At 38.3% G+C, this 21238-nt stretch overlaps 3 protein-coding genes across 3 annotated transcripts; 2 read left to right on the top strand and 1 right to left on the bottom strand.

Moving 5' to 3' along the window:
• The first annotated feature begins 256 nt into the window (after positions 1-256).
• On the top strand, positions 257-1360 carry LOC140929778 (uncharacterized). The gene is made up of 2 exons (XM_073379487.1): positions 257-559; positions 982-1360. The coding sequence occupies exons 1-2, from the start codon at positions 266-268 to the stop codon at positions 1348-1350; spliced, it is 663 nt and encodes a 220-aa protein (XP_073235588.1). The 5' UTR covers positions 257-265; the 3' UTR covers positions 1351-1360.
• Positions 1361-4745: 3385 nt separating this feature from the next.
• LOC140929779 (histamine N-methyltransferase-like) lies at positions 4746-5651 on the top strand. The gene has a single exon (XM_073379488.1). It carries the CDS (start codon positions 4887-4889, stop codon positions 5649-5651), a length of 765 nt encoding a protein of 254 aa, XP_073235589.1. The 5' UTR covers positions 4746-4886.
• Positions 5652-6415: 764 nt separating this feature from the next.
• On the bottom strand, positions 6416-21191 carry LOC140931186 (ATP-binding cassette sub-family F member 2-like). Its single transcript, XM_073380949.1, has 11 exons — positions 20798-21191; positions 19303-19501; positions 18013-18267; positions 17341-17443; positions 16601-16696; positions 15029-15148; positions 13677-13766; positions 12809-12982; positions 10899-11027; positions 8871-9074; positions 6416-8120 (listed from the first exon to the last, which is right to left on the bottom strand). The coding sequence occupies exons 1-11, from the start codon at positions 21105-21107 to the stop codon at positions 8007-8009; spliced, it is 1794 nt and encodes a 597-aa protein (XP_073237050.1). The 5' UTR covers positions 21108-21191; the 3' UTR covers positions 6416-8006.
• Between the last annotated feature and the right edge of the window lie 47 nt (positions 21192-21238).

Genomic DNA, 21238 nt, shown 5'->3' on the forward strand with positions numbered 1-21238 from the left:
CCTTCAGTCCCGAGATCGCAATTTTGCCCAAGCAAGAACACACAGTCATCCAATACAATGTCCTTATTTAATTGTTGAGTTTTTTTACCCCACAAATTTTCTTAATCTCAAAAGAATTTCCAAGAAGTCCAATGGCCATGTAGTGACTCTCGACCGAATGAGCGCACGAGAAATTCGTAGAAGTCTTTAGTGACGAATTCGATTAATCAATTATGATGTTAATTAAGACGACTTCTGTATTGTGACTTAGAAGGCTCGGGTAAAAATGACTTCTCCTGATTCTGACACAGAAGCGGAATTTGTGCAGTTTGTTTGTTTCCGCACCGATGGACCTGTTCCAGTAGACTTATTTCAACAGTCCTGGATACCATTTGCTGAAGAGTTCTTCGCTCGTGGTATAAAAACAATGATCTTGTCCGAGAAGCTACCATTAAGCGGTGATCTAAGCCCTTACAAATTCATTGCAAAAAGTTACTGGGCCTCGATAACAGCGGTCAAACTAACTTTTGAAAAGGGCTTACCATCTCCCTCTAGCAAAGGTCACATAACAGCCTCTCAGGTAAATATGGTTTATATCATTTTAACGGGGCTGCATCACGAGAATATTGCTGTTTTAGGTCGATTCTGTGCTTAGGGCCTCTTCATATGAGCCCGGTTTTGGAGATCTCGCGCGCCTTACCTCTAAATCGTTTGTAAAAGTTTCGATGTGTTCATATGAGAGGGTGGGCTAGCTCTGTTATCGAGATCTCGGTAATCGGGCTTGAAATTTTGCCACACTTCAGTTTACTGGGATGAAAACGGGATGAATTCTTGCGAAATCTCCGCTATTTTCTCAAGGAACTTGTAAGTTTTATAAATTTATTTTATTTTCAGATGTGAAGTGATGGTAGGGGGAAAAAAGTAAAATTCTTGAACACTTAAGGTTAACGATCGGGATTTGTGTTAAACGTTTTTAGGATGACATTTTCCTTCATTTTTCAGGGTGGGATATTTAAGCTCGTGCACACGGCCAAAGGAGAAACAAACGCCAAGCACAATGTCATCTACAAAGTTGGTTTCAAAGCATTTACAATGATTCCGACGCTAGAAGAATCTCTTACAAAGGAGAAAGTCCTAGATTACGCTGACTATCTTCACGGTCTTAAGGGCTTTGAAACGTTAGCGGTCTATAAATTACATGAATGTTCTGGGCCGATTAAAGAATGGCATTATGACTGGATAATTGAGGCATTTTATAATTCCGTTAGCGTGACAGAAGAGTCAATACTAAAAGACTTGATAAACTGCCCCATGGTGGACAAAACGTGGGAGTTGAGCATACATAAGGACTACATACAAATGACGGCTTAAAATATTAATTGTTTTTCTTTAAAAAGTTTGACGTCTTTACGGCACAAGAATTAAAACAACAGTTAATTTGATGAACCACTTGGGAGATGATTTTATCGAAATAAACTTTACTGGTAACTGTTGCGTTCTATTGGGAAATCCGGATTTTGCAGTCGAACGCGAAATCCGAAAACGTATTTCACCTCCTAGAAAACAGTCCTCAGGGTGAATTTCAATTAAGAAATCCAAATCCGGATTTCATGGATTTCCTTTTGACCATTCGATTAGGAAATCCGAAAAAGGATTTGCAAACAATTCCTGTGAACAGCGAACTTCTTTTTGCTAATTAAGCGTGCGCGTGCAAGACCGATGTTCGTAAGGACAGTTTTTCAAAAATTTTTCGAATTTCTTAATCGAACGGTAAAATCAAAAACAAATATCTCAGCGTTACAATTCTATTGCCGAGTTCGCGTTCTATTACAAATGTGAAATCCGGATTTAGAAATCTAAATCCAGATTTCCCAACTAGCACCATCATGAACTTCTTGTTGGAAATGAGACAAATTGCAAGCTAAGAAAGACAAATAATTTGCTTCTGGCCACTCCTAGTTTTACTAGTGCTGAATTGCACGCGGGTAATCAGAATTGAGCGTATTTCCTCTCGCCATTGACTATTTCGGCAAGCAATTCTGAACAGCCTTTAAGACGTGCCATAAACGCAGAAAGAGTGCCTGAATAATTCCTACTTCCCTTTCCCTTTAAACGTCTTCCATGTAGCTTAAGGTCACTAGGGACACCTTGGGCTCATTATTATGCAATTTTTTAAAGGGTGTGCACGAAGTGCAAGACCAGTGATACCAACAGGTTTACATTTTCGAGATGTTTATAACTGGATAAAAGTATTTATTTCTTTATTTCATTTTACTTGTTTAGCTTCGCCTATTACTGAACAATGAATAATAAATGCTTATTAGGCAGGGGTGCCACAACAGCGTTGAGCCAATTACAGTGGTCCCAGCGTAAGTAAAGTGTTCACTCACTCACTCACATATTTTAATGACGGGGGGGTCCGAAGGATATTTTTTGGGGTCTGACATTTTGGCCAAAAGGGATTTTTTTGGGTCTATGAAAGACGCCGGGATTTTTTTGGGTCGCGAAAACAACAGAGGGATTTTTTCGGGTATTGTAGTTTTCATCAGCTCAAATCAAAAATAACATAAGCGCAATTTATCATTGTGTTTTTTACCAAAACCAAAGTTGAAGTTGGCATGTTTTAGCTTTCCAGAAGATAAATAATAAAATTTGCTGATGCAAAAACACTGAGGGATTTTTTGGGGTATGCTAAAAAAAGTAGGGATCTTTTTGGGTAGACAAATTCTGAAGTTGGGATATTTTTGGGTATAAAATATGAACCTCTGTCGGACCCCCCCGTCATTAAAATATGTGAGTGGGGCCCCTGGGGTGGCAAGGAGACTGCGAACAAATCAAAAGTAACAAATGGAATCTGAATCAAACCTTAAGGCAGCGTGCAAACGGACGCAACAACTCCCAACATCGGTTGCGCCAACAATGTTGGGAGTTGTTGCGTGCGTGTTGGCAGTGGTGTGCAAACGGATGCAACAACTCCCAACAATGTTGGGACCTGCAGTGCATCATGGGAAGGATACAACCCATAAGTCTTTGTAAACCATGCGTAATGAACGTGCATGACCCCAACAATGCTGGAAGAGCTGTGCAAACGGATCTAACATTGTTGCGCTACGCTTCGGCGATCACGGAACAAAAGAAGTGTTGGGAGTTGTTGGCTGAAAAGTTTGGCCAGGTTCAAACTTTGCACAACAACACGCAACAACATGCAACAGAGTGTGCAAACGGACGCAACATGTAACATCCAACGATGTTGGGAGTTGTTGGTCAACAATGTTGCGTCCGTTTGCACGCAGCCTAAGCTTGTTTCAGTGATGTTTAATAATATCTGTAACATGAAAATAGAAAAAAGGAAACCTTTAGAAATTTGAACCAAACTTTAGGGTTCTATAAGAGCCCGCAAAAACAAAAAAAACCCCCGTTGAAAAACTTTCGTCATGCACGTGCCGCCTGACCCGACTGACTGCCTCTGGGTCTTTGCAGGATGCCCTCATCCCTTCCCTGGCCCTATTCTTCAACCTCGTCCCCAGGGCTTTTCCACCCATTTTTTATGGGAAAAGCCCTGGGGACGAGCTTGCCTAATCCCTACCCTCATGTCCCTCACCGTTAGCCCTACTTTAACCCCAACCCCAAACTCTAACCCTAAACCTAAAACAGCATTCTTTTTTAAAAAAATATAGACCCCGGCCCCGACCCCGCGTTTTACTAACAGCCGGCTCTCAGAGTGTCAGATTAGTCAGGTCGAGTAAGGGGAGCGGCGGAAAATCGGCTTAAATTCTAAAACGCGGTATACCAAAAAAAAAAGATAGATAACTGAAGAGACAACATTTCGTGACGCCACCACTTATTTCCCCGTCATTTTCATGGTAGATGGCTACAATAGAAGAAAAGGTTTGCTGGTAATAAAGCAGGCAATAGTGTGACGGGTAACGGGTATTGACCACTCCAGAAAATACCATAACATACTATAATGCTCTTTGTTTGTCACGCCAAAATTTTGCATAAGCATTGTTTTCAGTTTCTCTTGGGGCCATTTTAACTCCCAAGAGAAACTGAAAACAATGCTTATGCAAATTTTTGTAGTAACAAACAAAGACCATTATGGTATGTTATGGTATTTTTTGGAGTGGTCAATTTCTCGTTACGCCGTTACACGTTTGATTACACTACCGTCATTTCACGTTTCAGCGTCTCATTTGGGGTTGATTTCCACTGTCGCGAAATTTTTACGAGTCGTACGTGCGTAAAATTTACCTTCGCAGATGAAATAGAGGCAATGTATGAAAGGTCGCACGTAAGCGTAGATCTAGAAGTTAAACCTTGTTCTACCTCATGTTTAATCTCAACACTTTATATCTTGCCTCTATTTTATTTATATGATTAAAATTTACGTGCGTTAACGTGCGTAGCCAAAAAACGCGTCAGTGGAAATCAACCTTTAGAGAAGAGGGTTTAACGGGGACCCCTGAGTGGTAGGGTTAGGTTTGACACTAACCCGTAACCCTAACCCTAACTCTTAACCCTAACCCTAACCCTAACCCAAAACCTAACCCTAACCCTAAACCTAGCCCTAACCATAGCCCTAACCCTAAAACAGCATTCTTAAAAAGGTAGACCCTGACCCCAACCCCGCGTTTTTACCCTCAGCCTTACCCTTACCGTCACTCTAACCCTAACCCTCATTACATCAAACAAAAACAACAATAGCCTTTTATAAATTTGCAAAATCGATCTTGTACCGTCACGGTGTGTTTGCAGCTATGGACGAGGCAAAAGAAGTGACGGATATCTTTGCCCTATCCTCAGCAGCCCATTATTTGAAGTGCTTTAATTTGTTCCAAAAGAAATCTGGACAGCTTGAAAAGAATGCTGAGATATTGCAAGAACACATCCCGCCGATAATTCAAAGAATGATTCCCGATAGCGTTGGGCAAACATTGAACATTCTAAGTGCTGGAAGTGGGGACGGGAAGATCGACATGATGATACTCAAAATAATCGAGGAGGAGCTACGAAAGAGCAATCACGACCGCCATATGAAGATCTTCAACCGAGCTATTGAGCCTAACGAATATATGTGCGGCCTCTACAAAGCAGTCATCGAAAATCTAACCAGTTCACCAGACGATCGCAACACAAAATTTGAGATCCGTCGGCAAACCTTTGAGGAGTATCAGGGAAGCCAGAAAGGAGCAACTAAAAAGTTCGACATCATACATTTCGTTCACAGCATCTACTATGTTGACATTGAACAAACTTTACTGTACTGTTTTGAAAAAGAGCTTAGTGATAAAGGCTTTGTTATTTGCATTGTAGACTTCGAAGGAATCATATCACCAATCTTTTTGAAGCAGATCAAATTATGGCCCGTTGAAGACGCGGTTAGAAAGGGACACGAAACCGCTGAAAAACTAATCACGATCGCTAATGAAAACGGCTGGAAACATGAAGTGTATACCCATGAATATGAACTCGATGTCACAGATGTGTTTGATCCGCGCTCAACCGAAGGAAACCTTTTGCTGGATTTCCTGACGCAAACAGTAAATTATCGTGAGGTAGCTGACAAAAAACTAGTGGAAGAAACGTTGGCTTTGATAAAAGACTTGTCTATTGAAAGAGATGGAAAGAACTTTGGAGAAAAGAAAGAATCGCTGGTTATAATGTACAAGTAACTTCACTTGACAAGCGAGAAAAAGCATAAATAAATCAAATTATCAAACGGTTGCCTACACACACCTTACGAACCCCCGTCTCTCGGGCCATGTTACATTATTTGGTTTATCAACGAAGAAAACAGGAACAGAGACAGGAAAGAAGATAAATATTTTTTGCGAGCAGGAGAAAAGGTCAATAAAGGTCATACTCAGGGTAATGTCGGTGATCCCTACCAAAATAATAAAATAATAGGGAGTTCAAAATACCATGACGGCGACGAAGGCGAAAGAGTCACTTAAAAAGTGACTTTGCTTTCTTCAAAACTTCGAGGCGATTATCTATTCGCGTTCTTTGTTAAATGTAGGCGAACTCTTAAGAATATCCAATTTCAAAAGAGAAATTAGTCGTTTGTTTGTGAAATTTGGCAATTTCACGTCGTAGTCGTGTAGTGACGGCAAGGAAATTAAACAAAAAGTGTACCGCACTTGCAGAGCTGTTGATTTGCGATTCTAAACCCGTATACAGTTGCGTGCTTTTTTGATGTTCTCTTTGTTGTCGCTTTCGTGACATCTTAAACGCCCTTATGTTTTTTTTTCTAATCGACCTGAGATTAAGTGGCTCCTCTTTAACGTATCATAATTATGCGGACGACTTCACCATATTAAATTGATCATAATTGCACCTATGTGGAGGGATTAAGACTGTTCTAGCGAGTTGGTAAGACAGTTAGAATGGTGAAAGAACAGCTGACGTTATCAGCTTAGAAGAGTTAAAACAAATATTACATCATGAAATCATTTATTGCAATAAATATATTCATTACACGTGGAGTAAAATTGATATGGAATTCACATACCACAATAACTTTCTGCGCACATTCAAATTATTTGGTAAAATAAACCCAGAACAATATACATTACGTTAGAATTCATTGTAACAAATAAATTTATTAAAAGTGAGATACGAAATTAAAACATGCATTGTTGACCAAGCGTGATGGCTGGATATTGGCCTCGCTTTTTTTAGCGTTTTGATTGACCTTGACTTCGTCTAGGTCCTACCCTGGACCAGAGGCTTTTCATGCGCGGTTTCCGGTTTCGGTCACGTCTTAAAAAGTGACCTGTGCGAAAAGCATGCGTGTTGACAAGCATGATGGCTGGATATTGGCTAAGTTATTTTTTGCGTTTTCATAGACCGAGATACCCTGGGTACCACGTTGTTTTCTCTCGCGGCTTTGCCGCTCGTGTCCTCGGGCCACGTCCGACGAAGCTCGTCGTCGCACGCAAGAATAAACCTCTGGTACCCAGGGTGTCTCGGTCCATGAAAACGCAAAAAAACCTTGGCAAATACCCAGCCATCACGCTTATCAACAACGCATGCTTTTCGCGCGGGTCACTTTTCAAGACTTGACCGAAACCGGAAACCGCGCATGAAAAGCCTCTGGCGCACAGGGTAGGAGCGAGACAAAGTCAAGGTCAATCAAAACGCAAAAAAAGCGAGGCAAATATCCCGCCATCTTGATCGAACAAGCATGGTTAATAAAGGATATATAATAAGGTCAAAAGGAGAACTTTTTCTTGCGGCACCAATGCGGAAGGCGGCCAATCAGAAGACAGGATTCGCTTCATCTTGTTTTCATACGTTAAGAATCAAAGGAAAACTCTAGTGTGATGAAGGTTTGTACATTGGATACTCCGTCAGACCAGTGGAGCACTCAGCCTTTGATATGGAGATGATTTTTCATTCTCATGCAAATAAAACTCATTTTCACAAGGAAGGTTGTGCACTTGGCCTCATTTTGAAAGTGAGGGTTTTTGGAACTTGGAAGTGGCCTACTGCTCATAACATGCTCAACCGCGGCACAGTGACAATTCCAAGGGAGTACTTGCATGTAAAGTTAATAAAATTACGAAAAAAGGTCCACAAATGTGTCAGTTATTTGGGACTGTTTAAAGGTAACAAGGCAGTGTCCCCTATCAGTTGTCTTTCTTTCGGCTGTACTAAGTCAACTGTGAGAAGTAATAGGGAGTTTAAACAAAGGCATTTTTCAGCGACGCACGACAACCTTTGCCTTATAATATGCCTTGACTCTACCAAATTTGTAGTACCAACTTCCTTCATTCTAAAGAGACGATTCGCCGGAAAATTTGGGCGAAACCGCTGCCCAAGAAGGCACAAAGTCCAGTTCCGGTTGAAGTGCATCGCTCAAACAACTCTCTGCTTTAAGTCACTAATAACGTGTTTTCAACACACGTTTTAGCTCTAATAATATTCATACAGCCTTCCAGAGTTTCTAACAGCAGCTAGGTTACAATGTATAGACTACTCCAAATAATAATAGCAATTATTGTCCTTAAGTAAAAATAAATAGATTACGCTTTGTGTTTTTTGGTCACTTTCTTCTTCAGCTCCTCCTTGTATGATAAAATATCTCCCTTCCATGGAGTGATAGTCTTTTTCTCGCAGATCCAAATTTCTTTTGCAACCTAGGGAAAATGAACGCAGCAAAAATCTTACATTTGGGAAAGCTGATGGAGTGTACAGCATTTTTGTTGGTAATATTAGGGACCTTAACATGAAAGGACAGCGACGGCAGCGAAAAAGTCGCGCTCTTTCAATCTTCTTTGCGATTATTGTAACTCACTCTTCCTTCGTCAAATGCACGCTAACCCTCCTGAGAACAATTCCCAAGTTCGGAAAGAGAAATAAAATTTCGTCGTCTATCGTTTACGTCCTCCATAAAACGTGAAAATAGGCATTTTCAAGTCGTAGTCGTGCAGCGACAACAAAGAAATGTACAAAAAAGCGTGCTGTACGTGAAAAGTTGTTGTTTTCACTTCCTTGTTGTCGTCGCCGTCAACGGATGTTAAGGTCCCTATTTTTAACTGCTATGCATACTTATTACTGCAACAGACACATTAGGGCCGTTTATGCGAGAAAATAAGCGGCGGCTTACATAAGCTGCGAACTGCTCGTATAAATGGTACAAAATCTATGTTCAGGGAATTTGCCTTTTGTCTTCTCAGAAATTATGCAACATATGTACGCGGATGCATAGGACGACATTTGAGAGAAACAGTTCTCTGGGGTACTATCTCGTAGACTGAAACGGGGAAACAAAACTTACAAGCTAAAAACGTGATCTATTCACCAAGTTTTGAGACGATTATGCGATCAAAACGTATTGTACACATAACAGCGCATTGAACCAGTGAACAGTTTATAATTATTTTCACCTGATTGATCAGCCTGAAATCGTGACTAACAAGCACCAGTCCTCCTTCAAAGTCATTGATGGCATCAGCCAGTGCGTCAATCGTCTCCATATCCAAATGATTTGTAGGTTCATCAAGTAACAAGAGATGAGGTGCCTGGAAGGCTAACCATGCAAACACCACACGACAGCGCTGACCATCGGATAAGTTCTGCATCGGACAGATCTGTTTTCAATTAAAATAAAGCACAAGTTAGAATTTACAAGGTAGCAGGTTCAGACGCCAACGATAATACGCCTGTATTGGTGACATTACCTTTCAAGTCATCAGAAGTCAAAGTGACCTTGAAAATTAAGTGCATGTATTTTGGGCTCTCTGTGCTGGCATTTTTACTTGGGTTTCATGTGTGCAACTTATGTTTGCATTTAAATGCCACTTAACATTAATGACAGGTTTAGCATCTCTGTTCAAAGGGCAGATGACTACAAAGAACAATTCCTACTCTTCCTCCCCTCCCCTTCCCCCTAAGCACACAGAAACTTTACTAGTGTGACTGTAAGTTATAATTCAGGGAAGGAAACTTCAGTCCTATGGAAAAAAACTGAACAGGCAGACAAAAAAAAGGGAGAGCCATTGATTGTTTGCATGCTTGCCTAAATCCTCAGGGACAGCTTGTAGTAAACTGTAGCTGTAAGCTCTCATTCAAGGTGGCTCTATTTTTAATTTGGTTTTAATCTGATGGCTATTAAAACTTAAGTACTACAGCTATCGTTTGGCAATGTCTCATTTTATCACATCTAGTGTAAAATTTTGCTGACATTTTTTACTGAAATTTCTGGTATCAGCTTTTATTGACATAGTAAGTATTCCAAATAAATGTCAGGGAAAAAAATCAGATAATTTCATATTATTGCTGAATGATGGCTGTAGTTCTTCTCAAAGTTTCATAGCCATTGCATTAAAACCGAGAAAAGGATATGACAAAAAGTTCATCATAGTGCAATGCGCCTGTAATAACAATGCAGCCACCATAAACCACACAAAGATGCAGTGTTTATCAATCTACAATTAGTATTGGAAAGAGAGGACAGTTTCACGTCATCAACAGGAATTGAACCCGACCACCGAGGAATTGGTCAAAAACTAATCCATGAGATACTCGCTTTACATTCATGTCCAGTTTACTAACAGGAACAGCAATCAAGAAAGCTTCATCGAAGTGACAGATTAACAAAATTTTTAGAGCTTGGCCATAAAACAACAGGCACCTAGACATATAAAGAGAATGAATAATGAAAAACCCCTGTAGGTGCAGAAGGGGATCAAATTCATGGCCTTACATTCTATTTTCCTCTTTTTCCCATGGATGATAGTGGCATTCTCATTACATCTTTGTTATTATTTCCAGAACCAAGTACCATCTTCTTTCCTCCTTGTTAATGATGAACTTATGCAACAGGACAGGAGAGGAAAGAAGACAGTAAACCTTGTATGACAAGTGTGACAATAATTTTGCTTGAAATAACTTTACGCCAAACTTCACTTTCCTTAAACAGATGTTTTAGCAAAGACCACAAAACATTAATGTTAACTGAGGATAACATGCATGAAATAGCCCTGTCACGTTCGTCTCACACAAGCACTTTGCCATCCTCTTCTTTCTAACGTTCTGTTGCTTAAACTCACTAATATTACCCTGTACACACTTGTTGTTTACCAGTCAGTCAATATCTATCTATATTACCCTGTACACACCTGTTGTTCACCAGTCAGTCCATATCTATCTATATTACCCTGTACACATCTGTTGTTTACCAGTCAGTCCATATCTATCTATATTACCCTGTACACACCTGTTGTTTACCAGTCAGTCCATATCTATCTATATTACCCTGTACACACCTGTTGTTTACCAGTGAGTCCATATCTATCTATATTACATTGTACACACCTGTTGTTTACCAGTTAGTCCATATCTGTCTATATTACCCTGTACACACCTGTTGTTTACCAGTCAGTCCATATCTATCTATATTACCCTGTACACACCTGTTGTTTACCAGTCAGTCCATATCTTCCTATTGATTTCCTCATGTCCTCTACCTCCTTTATGTGAGGAAAACATTTCATCATGAATTCTAGTGCTGACTGGTCCAGCTCCAACATGTCTTGGAGATGCTGCCAGAAATTCCAGAAAAAAATGGTCATATTATTGAAGCATGATATTTAGTTGCTTGGTAATAAATTGTTATTTTTTAGTGCATTTGATTGGCTTAAAAAATCCTCCACCTAACTATGGTAACTCATCAGAAGTAGAGCATTTTAAAACTAATGATATTGGTAGTCTTTACACCAGGCAGGAGCCCATCAAATTTGATGGGCTCCTGCACCAGGCCGTTACATAAGACTTATAAGCTGCTATGTTTTACTTAACCCATTCACCCCTGAACCACCCGTAACCGCCCGTGCGGATCCAGGTCCTTTCTACCCTTTGTGACGTCATCAGTTTTAACGGTCAAGGACAACTTTCTTCGCTAACTTGTGCAGAGTGAAGAGATCTTTCAAACCATACCAGAATGAGCACAATTCAGTCAAGGACACCGGAGAAAGAAGCAAAAAACCACGTGACATTGACCTGAAAATCTCCATGAAAATCTTGTTCCATTACCCACCTACCTTTCCTTTCACCTAATCCTAAGATCCTAAAAGCTTTCCTAAAAACTCTTCCCACCAAATTGAAGCCTACTAAATGCCCAGCAAGAGAAAAAAAAAATGAGGCAAGAAAAGCGAAAAAAGAAGGGAGGAGAGAAAGCGAAAAGTAAAAGTCAAGACTGCTGACTGTCACTTTAAAACCCAAAAACTATCTCGAAATTTTGCTTTCTGCGCATGCCCGAACTTCGCAAGCTGATATTTTGCATCTGGATCAGAAGGCCGCAAAGTGTACAACCTGTAAACCGGTTTGTGGTAAGTTTTAGCTCTTTATAGCACGACAGTGACCAGAAAACCAGTCAACTAGCTTCAAAATGCGTTTTTCAGCAAAATCTCCAGGAGTGAATGGGTTAACCGAAGATATGTGTGTAAAGGCCAAAGAAAAATCTCAAGTTCTTTTACTCTGCATTTCATTAAGGTCGGAAAGTTGAAACGATTGAAGAAAAGTTTCAAGTGACTTGAAAACCATCCTTAAAACCAACTTTGCGACCTTGCTTTTTCTTGAGCTTTTTAGAAGGGCAAAGCATGTCAATCAATCTTATTATGTTGCGTGGGAAAATAGCCTTAAGTTAACCTGAAGTAAAAAAGATAGGTTGTGTGTGAAGCTTCTTTTTACTTGAAGAATTTAAAATTTACTTGTCTTGTCAATACTTTTTAGCTTATTTAGGCTCTAGTGTAAAGACTACCATTATTTTTCCTTAGTCACATGTTGCCCCATCATTGACAATATGGTGCAAGGCATTAACTTCTACAGTAATATTAAGCAAGGGAAATGGCAAGAAATGTGCCTCTTTTCTCTCCTAGCTACGTAACAGCCGCAACTTTCATTTTCTTTAAGACTTGGGCTTACAGTGTATATGTATTCATTTTAACAAACATGTCTCGGCAGTGACAAAACCAATAGCAATCCACTGATGAAGGGCTAAGCCCGAATAGTTTAGACATTGAATGACAACTTAGCACTTTAAATAACCTTTTATCATTTTTTGTGTTTTTCTACGCCTTGCAATAGCTTCAGTTATTTATTATTCTGTGATGTGATTCAAGGCTATGCTTTAAGTAAAACTGTTCAGAGAGAGCTCTGAAATGACTGTAAAATCTAGGGTGCCCAGCATATGATTTGTATGAAAAAGCTAAGATTTTCTAGTTGACTGAGAACAAAATGTTTGGTGCCAGGGGCCACCATGCTCCGCTAGAGCACAGCCCTGTGATTGAGTTAGTTGTAAGCTCATATTTGTGGTTGATCAAACCTGGTGGTAACGGCATATTTTGAGGTGATTATGCCTTCGTATAAGCCCATCAGAAGGTGTCAGTGTTCCATCAAGCAGTTTCAATAGTGTGGACTTGCCAGCTCCATTGGGACCCACCAAAGCCACTCTGGACTCCAAGTCAATTCCAAAGTCCAGATTATCATATATTGCAGGCTAAATAGAGAATAAAATGCTACAGATCAGTTTGGGAATGAACAGTTCTAAAGAGATGACTTTGAGTTCAACCAATAAAACAGAAAAAAGGTTTTACAAGGTTAACAATATTTAGGTTCATGTATATTTTCAGTATTATTAGACAGTGCACTCACTTCAGCAATTCAAAAGCACTCAAATCTGTACAGAATGACATTTTAAAATATACCAATTAAGGCACTGTACATTTAGCAACATTGTGATTCCTAGTATTACAGTTAAATAACTTCAGCATATACCCTTGTAGACAAAGCAGGGCATTTGCTGAGTGTTTTTCTCAATAATATTAAATTATTATGATAAGTAAATTACATGAATTTCATAAATTTGAACTATGGGATGAAGAAATAAATGCAGAGAAGGTGATCACAGGAACACAATGCGATAAGAATGTGACATGCACAGTGTTTGCTCAAAGCAACTAAAAGAACTATAATGATAATAATAATAATAATAAATAAATAATAATAATAATAATAATACACTTTATTTAAAGAGGGTAGCACAGAATAGTTACAGAAACTAGTAAACTTGTGGCCCTCTATCTAAATTAAAATTACAAAAAGGATAAGATTCAGAATATACAAAGTCTAAGTACAAAATAAATAAAACTAAGGAAATATAGAAGTTTTACATCAATATAAATGAGTATAACCTTATCTTTTCCATATTTAAAGCTCATTGCCTGAACCTGGACAACAGGTGGCGCAAGTTTTCCACAGTCAGGGAAATAGAATGTTAGAACCTGGGTAAATAGTAATAAAAAATTATTACAGAACAAGTTTACTAATTAGTTTCTGAACTGAATCATTTAACCTCTGACTGGCCATTAACCCTTAAGGTCCCAAGGGTGACTGACATCAATTTTCTCCTAACAATAGGACAATTGCACGATGACGATATTTGACTGCAACTACCAGAATTCATTTTGGTTTTGCTTTGTTATTTAAAGTTGTCAATCCCGCCGAGGATTAAAGAACAATAGCCTTAATTAATTTGCACAAGAAAACAACAAACTCAAGGATTCTGGTAGTTGTAGTAAAATGACATCATCGTGCAATTATTGTCCTATCTACATGTTACAGGTCAAGTTAACATTTTTTAAGCGAGGTTGATTCTCTATTTCCTTTGTCTCCTTGTCCAAATTGTTCAAGAGTTGGGGCTAAGAACAAAGGAAATTAAGAATCAACCCAGGTTGAAAACTTCTAAATTGAATATAATTTCCAGTGATTTTGTTACCTCTGCATCCTTTGTGTACATGTATAAAGCACATTTAACTATTAAAAAATACCTACTTTACGGACAAGCCACATGGAAGGATTTCACCCATTGATTTTAGGGATCAATATAGGTTTCTGGGAAAACCCCCACCTACCCCTCCCCTAAGCCATCATTTTGCCCTAAGCGAGAAGTATTAAGTGTTAATGTTAGCTTAGGGAAGGGGTAGGTGGGCAGTTTCCCAGAAAGCTAAATTGACCCATAATAATAATGCCAAAGATTTACCAAAATGCCAATGAAATGTTGAAGGGCTTGAGTTGAGTGTTACCGTGGGCTGATGTTTTACTTTGTACAAGATGGTATTAAACAGATTTCACTTAAAACAACAGATACTTTCAATGAGAAACAAGTTACATGTATGAGGTGAGGGAAACATAATATCACGTGAAACACTAGCCTGCAAGCAACATCTCAGGACTTGTCTCATCTGTATGTACATGTTGTGCGTTGCAATTTACAAAACAAATTTTCTTGTGCAAAAACTCCTTTAACCTAAACTTTTAAACCCTAAGATGATCAGCATTGAATTTCATCTGACTTGTAATATCTTTGCTTTATAAAACAGTGTAGTCATGAAAATTAAGGAAATGATCCCGTAAGATGAATTTTAATGACACTAAAACAACTTCTCATCAAAATTTCTGGTACCTGGAGGCAACCGATGAGAATTGAAATTTTGATATTAGGGTTTATGGAGTAAAAAAATAGTTGGTATGGAAATGTTCTTACCTTGTCCCTTGCGACCTTCTCTGTGAGTCCATTAGCCACCATTTTACTCAGGACTTTTTCTTTACTTTGTGCTTGCCTTGCCAGCTTGGCACTTCCGTGACCAAACCTAGCAATGTAGTCCTGTGATGACCAATAAAACAAATCTGTTATATTGTATCCCTGGGAAAACATTTTTGGCAATAATGATAGCACTAATATTATAATGCATGTTTACATCGGGCAAGCAAATTTCACTTCCACCAAGCCTAATTTTGAAATACCGTAAAATTCCGAAAATAAGCCCCTCCATGTATAAGCCCCTCCAAATATAAACCCCTCAAAAAAGTCCTTTGAAAAATATAAGCCCCGGGGCTTATTTTCGAAATTTTACGGTAATTGTAAAGTTGCCAAGCTTTGCTTAAATGAATTCTCATGACAGTTGAGTTTAAAGGAATGCCCAAGAACACAATAATAAGAGCAAATAAGAAGAACTTTGCTTACAAACGAGACTTGGCAGTGAAATGTGCTTGTCTGATTGTCGTTGAAGGGTTGTCACTAAGATTGCTAGTTGCAGGGTAAATACAACAAGTAGGCAAAGAATCAAACAGCTAGGGGTTTCTTTTGGTTCTATTTTTCTTTTATTTTCCTATGAAAGTAGCCGGGGGCAATCCCGCCTCTTAATGACACCCCTACTGTTGCCATTTTGGTATCTTAAAGTCCCTTCTAAGCGAGCTGTGTTGTCAAATTTATCAAACTTCAAACAGTGGGAAATGCGGCCAAACTGAGTGAAACGTGGAAAGAGGGTATGTTAAATACAAAAGGAGGCATGAGTTTAAAAAAACTTGTTAAACTGACAATTGATATTTTTCAAAGTTCATTCTTGCTGTTTATAATGTTTGATACAGTGCTTGGAAGACAAATACTATTAGGCACAAAGCTGAGATTTTGTCATGCTTAAGTAATTTTTCTAGTTCCATAGCGAAGAAGGACACGTAACTGGCATTATCAACAAAATGAACTCAGGGCTCGAAATTGCCGCTGATATGGTTCCCTGCAATACCACAAGCATTTTCTCCTTGGCAACTAAAAATTCTGGTTTAGTTGCCACTTTGGTGACCAGATTTCTCTATGATTTAGATTTAAATTAAAAGAGTAAAGTTAAAGCCAGTTTACCTCGAAATTCATATTAACTTCTGTTCACGATATTTTCAAACAATCAAGTCTGATGGATCACCCCATACTATGAGCTTCGTCATTTATATTATGATTATATTACTGGTGATTAAAAATTTGCATCTGGTGACCATATTTCTCCAGTTGGTTGCCAAAAGGCGACCTGAGGATTTTTTTAATTTTGAGCCCTGGAACTAGTCAGCAATGGCAAAGCCCCATATTAGGCCATGACAATTTGGTTGTATTGACAGGATGGTATCGGACAGAATAATGTCCAACCATTGCGGCAGTCAAAAAGTTGTAATAAATAAGTAAAAAAAAAAAACAAGATTAAACTTATGATTTTGATAGTGCTTTAGTTTCATAACCTTCTGTTTGGCTTCTGCAGGGAAAATAATGCTGATTACATGCAACACTCACCTTCATGTGTTTGATTTGATCTTGTTCTCGGGCATACTGTTTCATCTGGTTCTCCTCAATTTCTGCTCTTGTCTTGACGTAGGAATCATAATTACCCTTCAGTAAAAGATAGCAATCACAACTTAACAAGTAATATGGGCATAGCTTAGATTTGTACACAATGTGGCTGTACTAAAGGGAAAGATTCAATTACTTTAGCTCATTTAGCACAGTTACCATACAACAGTTTATTGACACTCCCCTGGTGGGGCTTTTTAGTGACAAATTTGCAAAACAAATAAATTTAAAAAAAGGGTTTACAATTCAACTAAAAAGGAAAGAATGCAGTAAAAAAATACAATAAAACATGTCTATTTAAAAGTTAGTTATATAATAAAATCCTATCACTACAAGCTATACTTGTAACATGCATAATTATTTTAAAGTTAAAAATAAAATACCCAGTATAATTTTATACCACAATTACACGCTTCTTAAATAGTCAGTAATCAATTTATTTTTCAGGTAAAATTTTAAAGAAGAAATTGATTTTGAGGTTTTAAGAGTACTATCTAGATTGTTCCAGACGTGCACCATGTGGTAATAAAAAGTTCTCTGACCCGCATTTGATTTATTTACAGTTGAGATAATAAAAATTATACAAGATCTGACAAGAAAATGGGCAGAATATTTAAACTGGCACACTAACAGATGACATTATGGCTGAAATTAAATAGTCACTGAGAATGATTTTTGCTCACCCCATAATACACAAGCTTTCCCTTGTGCATGTGAATGATATTTGTGCACACACCATTAAGAAAATCCTGAGAGTGAGAAATCATCACTAATATCCTCTTGTAACTGCAAAGAACCACAAAGAAGAAAAGCACTTTCGATGATGCAGCCATGCAGATAAAAGATGAGAAGACTATCAGCAAATCATCCATCAAACTTTGCAATACAGTAATGGTACCCTTTAAAGCTTATAGATAGCTTGATACTTTAATAGTAGCTCCCCTTGGGGCTTTTCAGTCACTATTTACATGATCAGCTCAAAAAAATATATTACACTAAAATCACTGCTCCGAAAGAAACTGATCCATAATTCAGTTTTGTTAATTAACTTGTTGTCATCTTAGTTGTTGCAGATGTTAACAGGTCTAAGAATAAATGATTGTTGACCAGCAGCTGTTTAAAACAATGGTATTTCAAGGGTATCATACTTGTGGGTCACCAGGCTATGGAGTGAGGATTGTTTGGGAAGTTTGTCACATAAACAGCTACATGTAGAGAGGTTGTTAAACACACTTATTATGCCCTAACCTGTTGAGCTGGAGAAATTAAGTGGGTTGACATGATGGAATTCCCTAGAATTTGTAACAATTTTATTTGCAACAACACAGATGACAAATAAAATTAAACCATCAGACCTTTTCAGCTCCTCTTCCAACCAAACACAAGCATCCAAGTCCAAGTGATTTGTGGGTTCATCCAATAACAGAAGAGTTGGTTTTACAAACAGGGCTCTTGCTAATGCGATTCTCATGCGCCAACCTCCAGAGAAATCTTTGGTTTTAGTCTGTTGCATTAACGGAGTAAAGCCTAAACCACTCAGGATTTCAGCACCTCGGGTCTCGGCCTTGTCTGCATCAAGCTCGTCAAGTCTTTCAAAGACATCTAATAACCTGCAAGAAATAATGATTTAAGTACCATAATACAGGGCTGTCACTCTAGGGCCTTGGCAGCGTGCAAAGAAAGTCGTGTCTGATAGCCCGGGGCTACTGGATTTTGCAATCGGGCTAGTGAATTCTGTTCTTTACTTGCCTGAAGGGGAAGTGAAGTTTTTGGGGAAATTCAAATTACAGAAGAACTGTAATCAATGCTGATCATCAAAAATTTCTTGGGGCTACTTAAAAAACTCTTGGGCTCGTACATACTAGCAACAACTTGCCTAAATGGCAAGCTGTAAAACCTACTTTCTTTGCACCCTGCATTAAGGCCGGGTAGGTTCTCTGGTTACTCTTATTAAGACCCTCAGCTACTTTCACAGGAAACAAACGGAAAAAGAAACAAAAGAACCTCCTTACTGTTCATTTCCTTGCCTACTTAGTGCATACAGTACCTGGCAACTTGAAATCACAGGTACAGCCCTTAAGACATGACACCACAGTAATGTTGATCTTTCCTCACAGTCACTTCAATCTTTATTTTCTTACCACAACCAGTACACATGGCTCTTTTAAAATCTTCCTTATAGCTCTACAGATAAAGGGATGCACCATGGGAGATGTACTGGAAAAAAGCCTAGAAAGATTTCTGATCTACTAGCTATGATTATGTTTGCTTTAAAACCAAAAGAATTTAACAGAAGACTAAGAGTGTTTTCATCATATCAGAGGGAATGATTGTTGTCTTTTATTATCAAAAACATATAATTGTAGACTTAAAAGTCGATTCACACGTCTCGAAACTCAAACAAATCGAGTTTTGAGACCCCTGAATTGAGTTTCAAGGATCTGCTTACTTATTAAAGTTTATCGATCTATGGGCTCCTAACTTTTTATTTAAGGAGCCCCACAGAGCTTCCAAAACATTTTCTTTGGCAGCAGCCTAAATGAACCAAAATAAACCTAATACACATTAAAATACAACATTAGTAGGACGGTGAGTGCTTATCTTTTAAGAAGCTGATAATGTTAGCAATAAACATGCATTGATACCTCTCACTTCCTTCATCTCCAAGTTTTGTGAGTTCAGCGGCCTCTGCTTCCAGCCTCATCCTCTCCTCATCAACCTCCATGACGCATTGAAGAGCTGTCTTATCAGATGCTTCTATCTCATTTTTGAGATGAAAAATGTCAATGTGGGAAGGAATTGGGATATCTCTGTTGCCTATTGTTTCAAGCATAGTTGATTTACCTACACAGAAAAATAACAAATCAGTCCAAAACTGATAGCAAAGGCAATGGTATTTAGAAAATAGCAAAGAGCGGCATGCCATGAAAACCAATCTTTAAAGGCAACATATCATGCATGTAAAGGTCAAAATGATACATGTATTTACCATGCTTAACACCCACAACCATAATTATATTTTCTTTTTACATACAGTTGCCACCCAATAACTCGAACCCTTGCAACTTGAAAAACATGTTAACTTGAACCAAAATCGATTTCCCCTGGATTTCCTTCATACATTTACTGTAATTTTACCCTTGGTGGCTCGAACCTCCCGCTAACTCGAGGTAACTTTTGTTTCCCTTCAGGTCATTTCTGTATAATTTTACCCTCAACAGCTCGAGGTTATGCTAAAAGTGCATGAAAAAAAAAACAACAACAAAAAAACAGTGCACTGCAGTCTGAAACATTGAATTTATTTCAAAACAACCGTGTATTCTGTGTCTTTTTTCATCAGTCTTTTCTGTACTTTTATCTAGCCCTGTCTATTGATCAAGCTTTGTTGCTTAATTCCTTTTTCTAAATATAATTATCTCTTGCTGCCTTTGAAGTGAAGTGTTGATGAAACTAGCATTCCTTTCCCATGCCATTTCCTCATTAATTTTATGGTTGTATTTACTTTGAACTCCCAACAGCTCGAACTCCTGATAACTCTAACTTTTTGCAATTTCCCTGGAAGATTCAAGTTATCAGGAGTCGACTGTAAATATAAAATAAAAATTCTGTGGTGGAAAGCTAGGAAAATCCTACAGGTGAATGAGAAAACATACTATACGTCTTATAATATGTAAGCTTACGTACGTAAGCAATTTTATTTTGATATTCTAAGTAAACACAGTGCTAAAGGTTATTTTGGTCATTATATTGTAAGTTAGTACGTACAAATCGAGAACAAAGTTCTTTCGTTTATGGATCGAAACCCCTACGCTTTAAAAGAGAGGAAATTAAAAGTAAGCTGAAGTTAAGGGAAAGAATTTAGTTTAATTCGTTCGGTCTATAATAAATTCAGCTTAACAAGCTCGGAGGGAAAAAAGTTCCCTCAAAAATTTTTTTTGGACTAACAGGAAGCTAGTGGACAAGTATAATACATCATTGTTCTCTACAGAGACGTTTACACGTACATCCTTATTCTACAAGACTAGAAACATTTAAAAAATTAAGAAATTTTCCGTGTAAAAATAATTTGAGAATGTTTATATAAAGTAAAATCACTTTATTATTAAGACACGTTTGTATTCGAAATTCGAATCTACTTACCACAACCATTAAGGCCCAATAAACCATATCTGCGACCACAATTTAACTCCAATTTTGTATCTGTTAAGAGTTCAACACCGTGGAAAGTTATCGAAAAGTTTTCGATCTTCAAATCTCGAGACTGGAAGTGTGAAGCCAAAACGCCGGTACAGGAACGACTCGACAAATCCAACTTGACGGCGCCATTTTCCGTCCCTCGCGAATCTTCTACATCATTTTCTGTTGTTTCTGCCGCAGGTTTCGGCTTTCCTCTTGCTTGAGCTGCGGCTTTCTTTTTTGCTTGACGTTTCTTTGCCGCTTCTGAAGGCATTCTTCTCGTCTTCCCCCCAAAATTTTAACAGGAATTTTCAATATCGTTCTCCACGACAGCAAACAAAATTTGATACGATTGCGCCATAGAGAGAGGAAGGAAAACATGTGCTTGTTCCCAGGCTGTCTTAG

This window comes from Porites lutea, chromosome 3, assembly GCF_958299795.1.
Source record: "Porites lutea chromosome 3, jaPorLute2.1, whole genome shotgun sequence".
In the NCBI taxonomy this organism is placed as follows: domain Eukaryota; kingdom Metazoa; phylum Cnidaria; class Anthozoa; order Scleractinia; family Poritidae; genus Porites; species Porites lutea.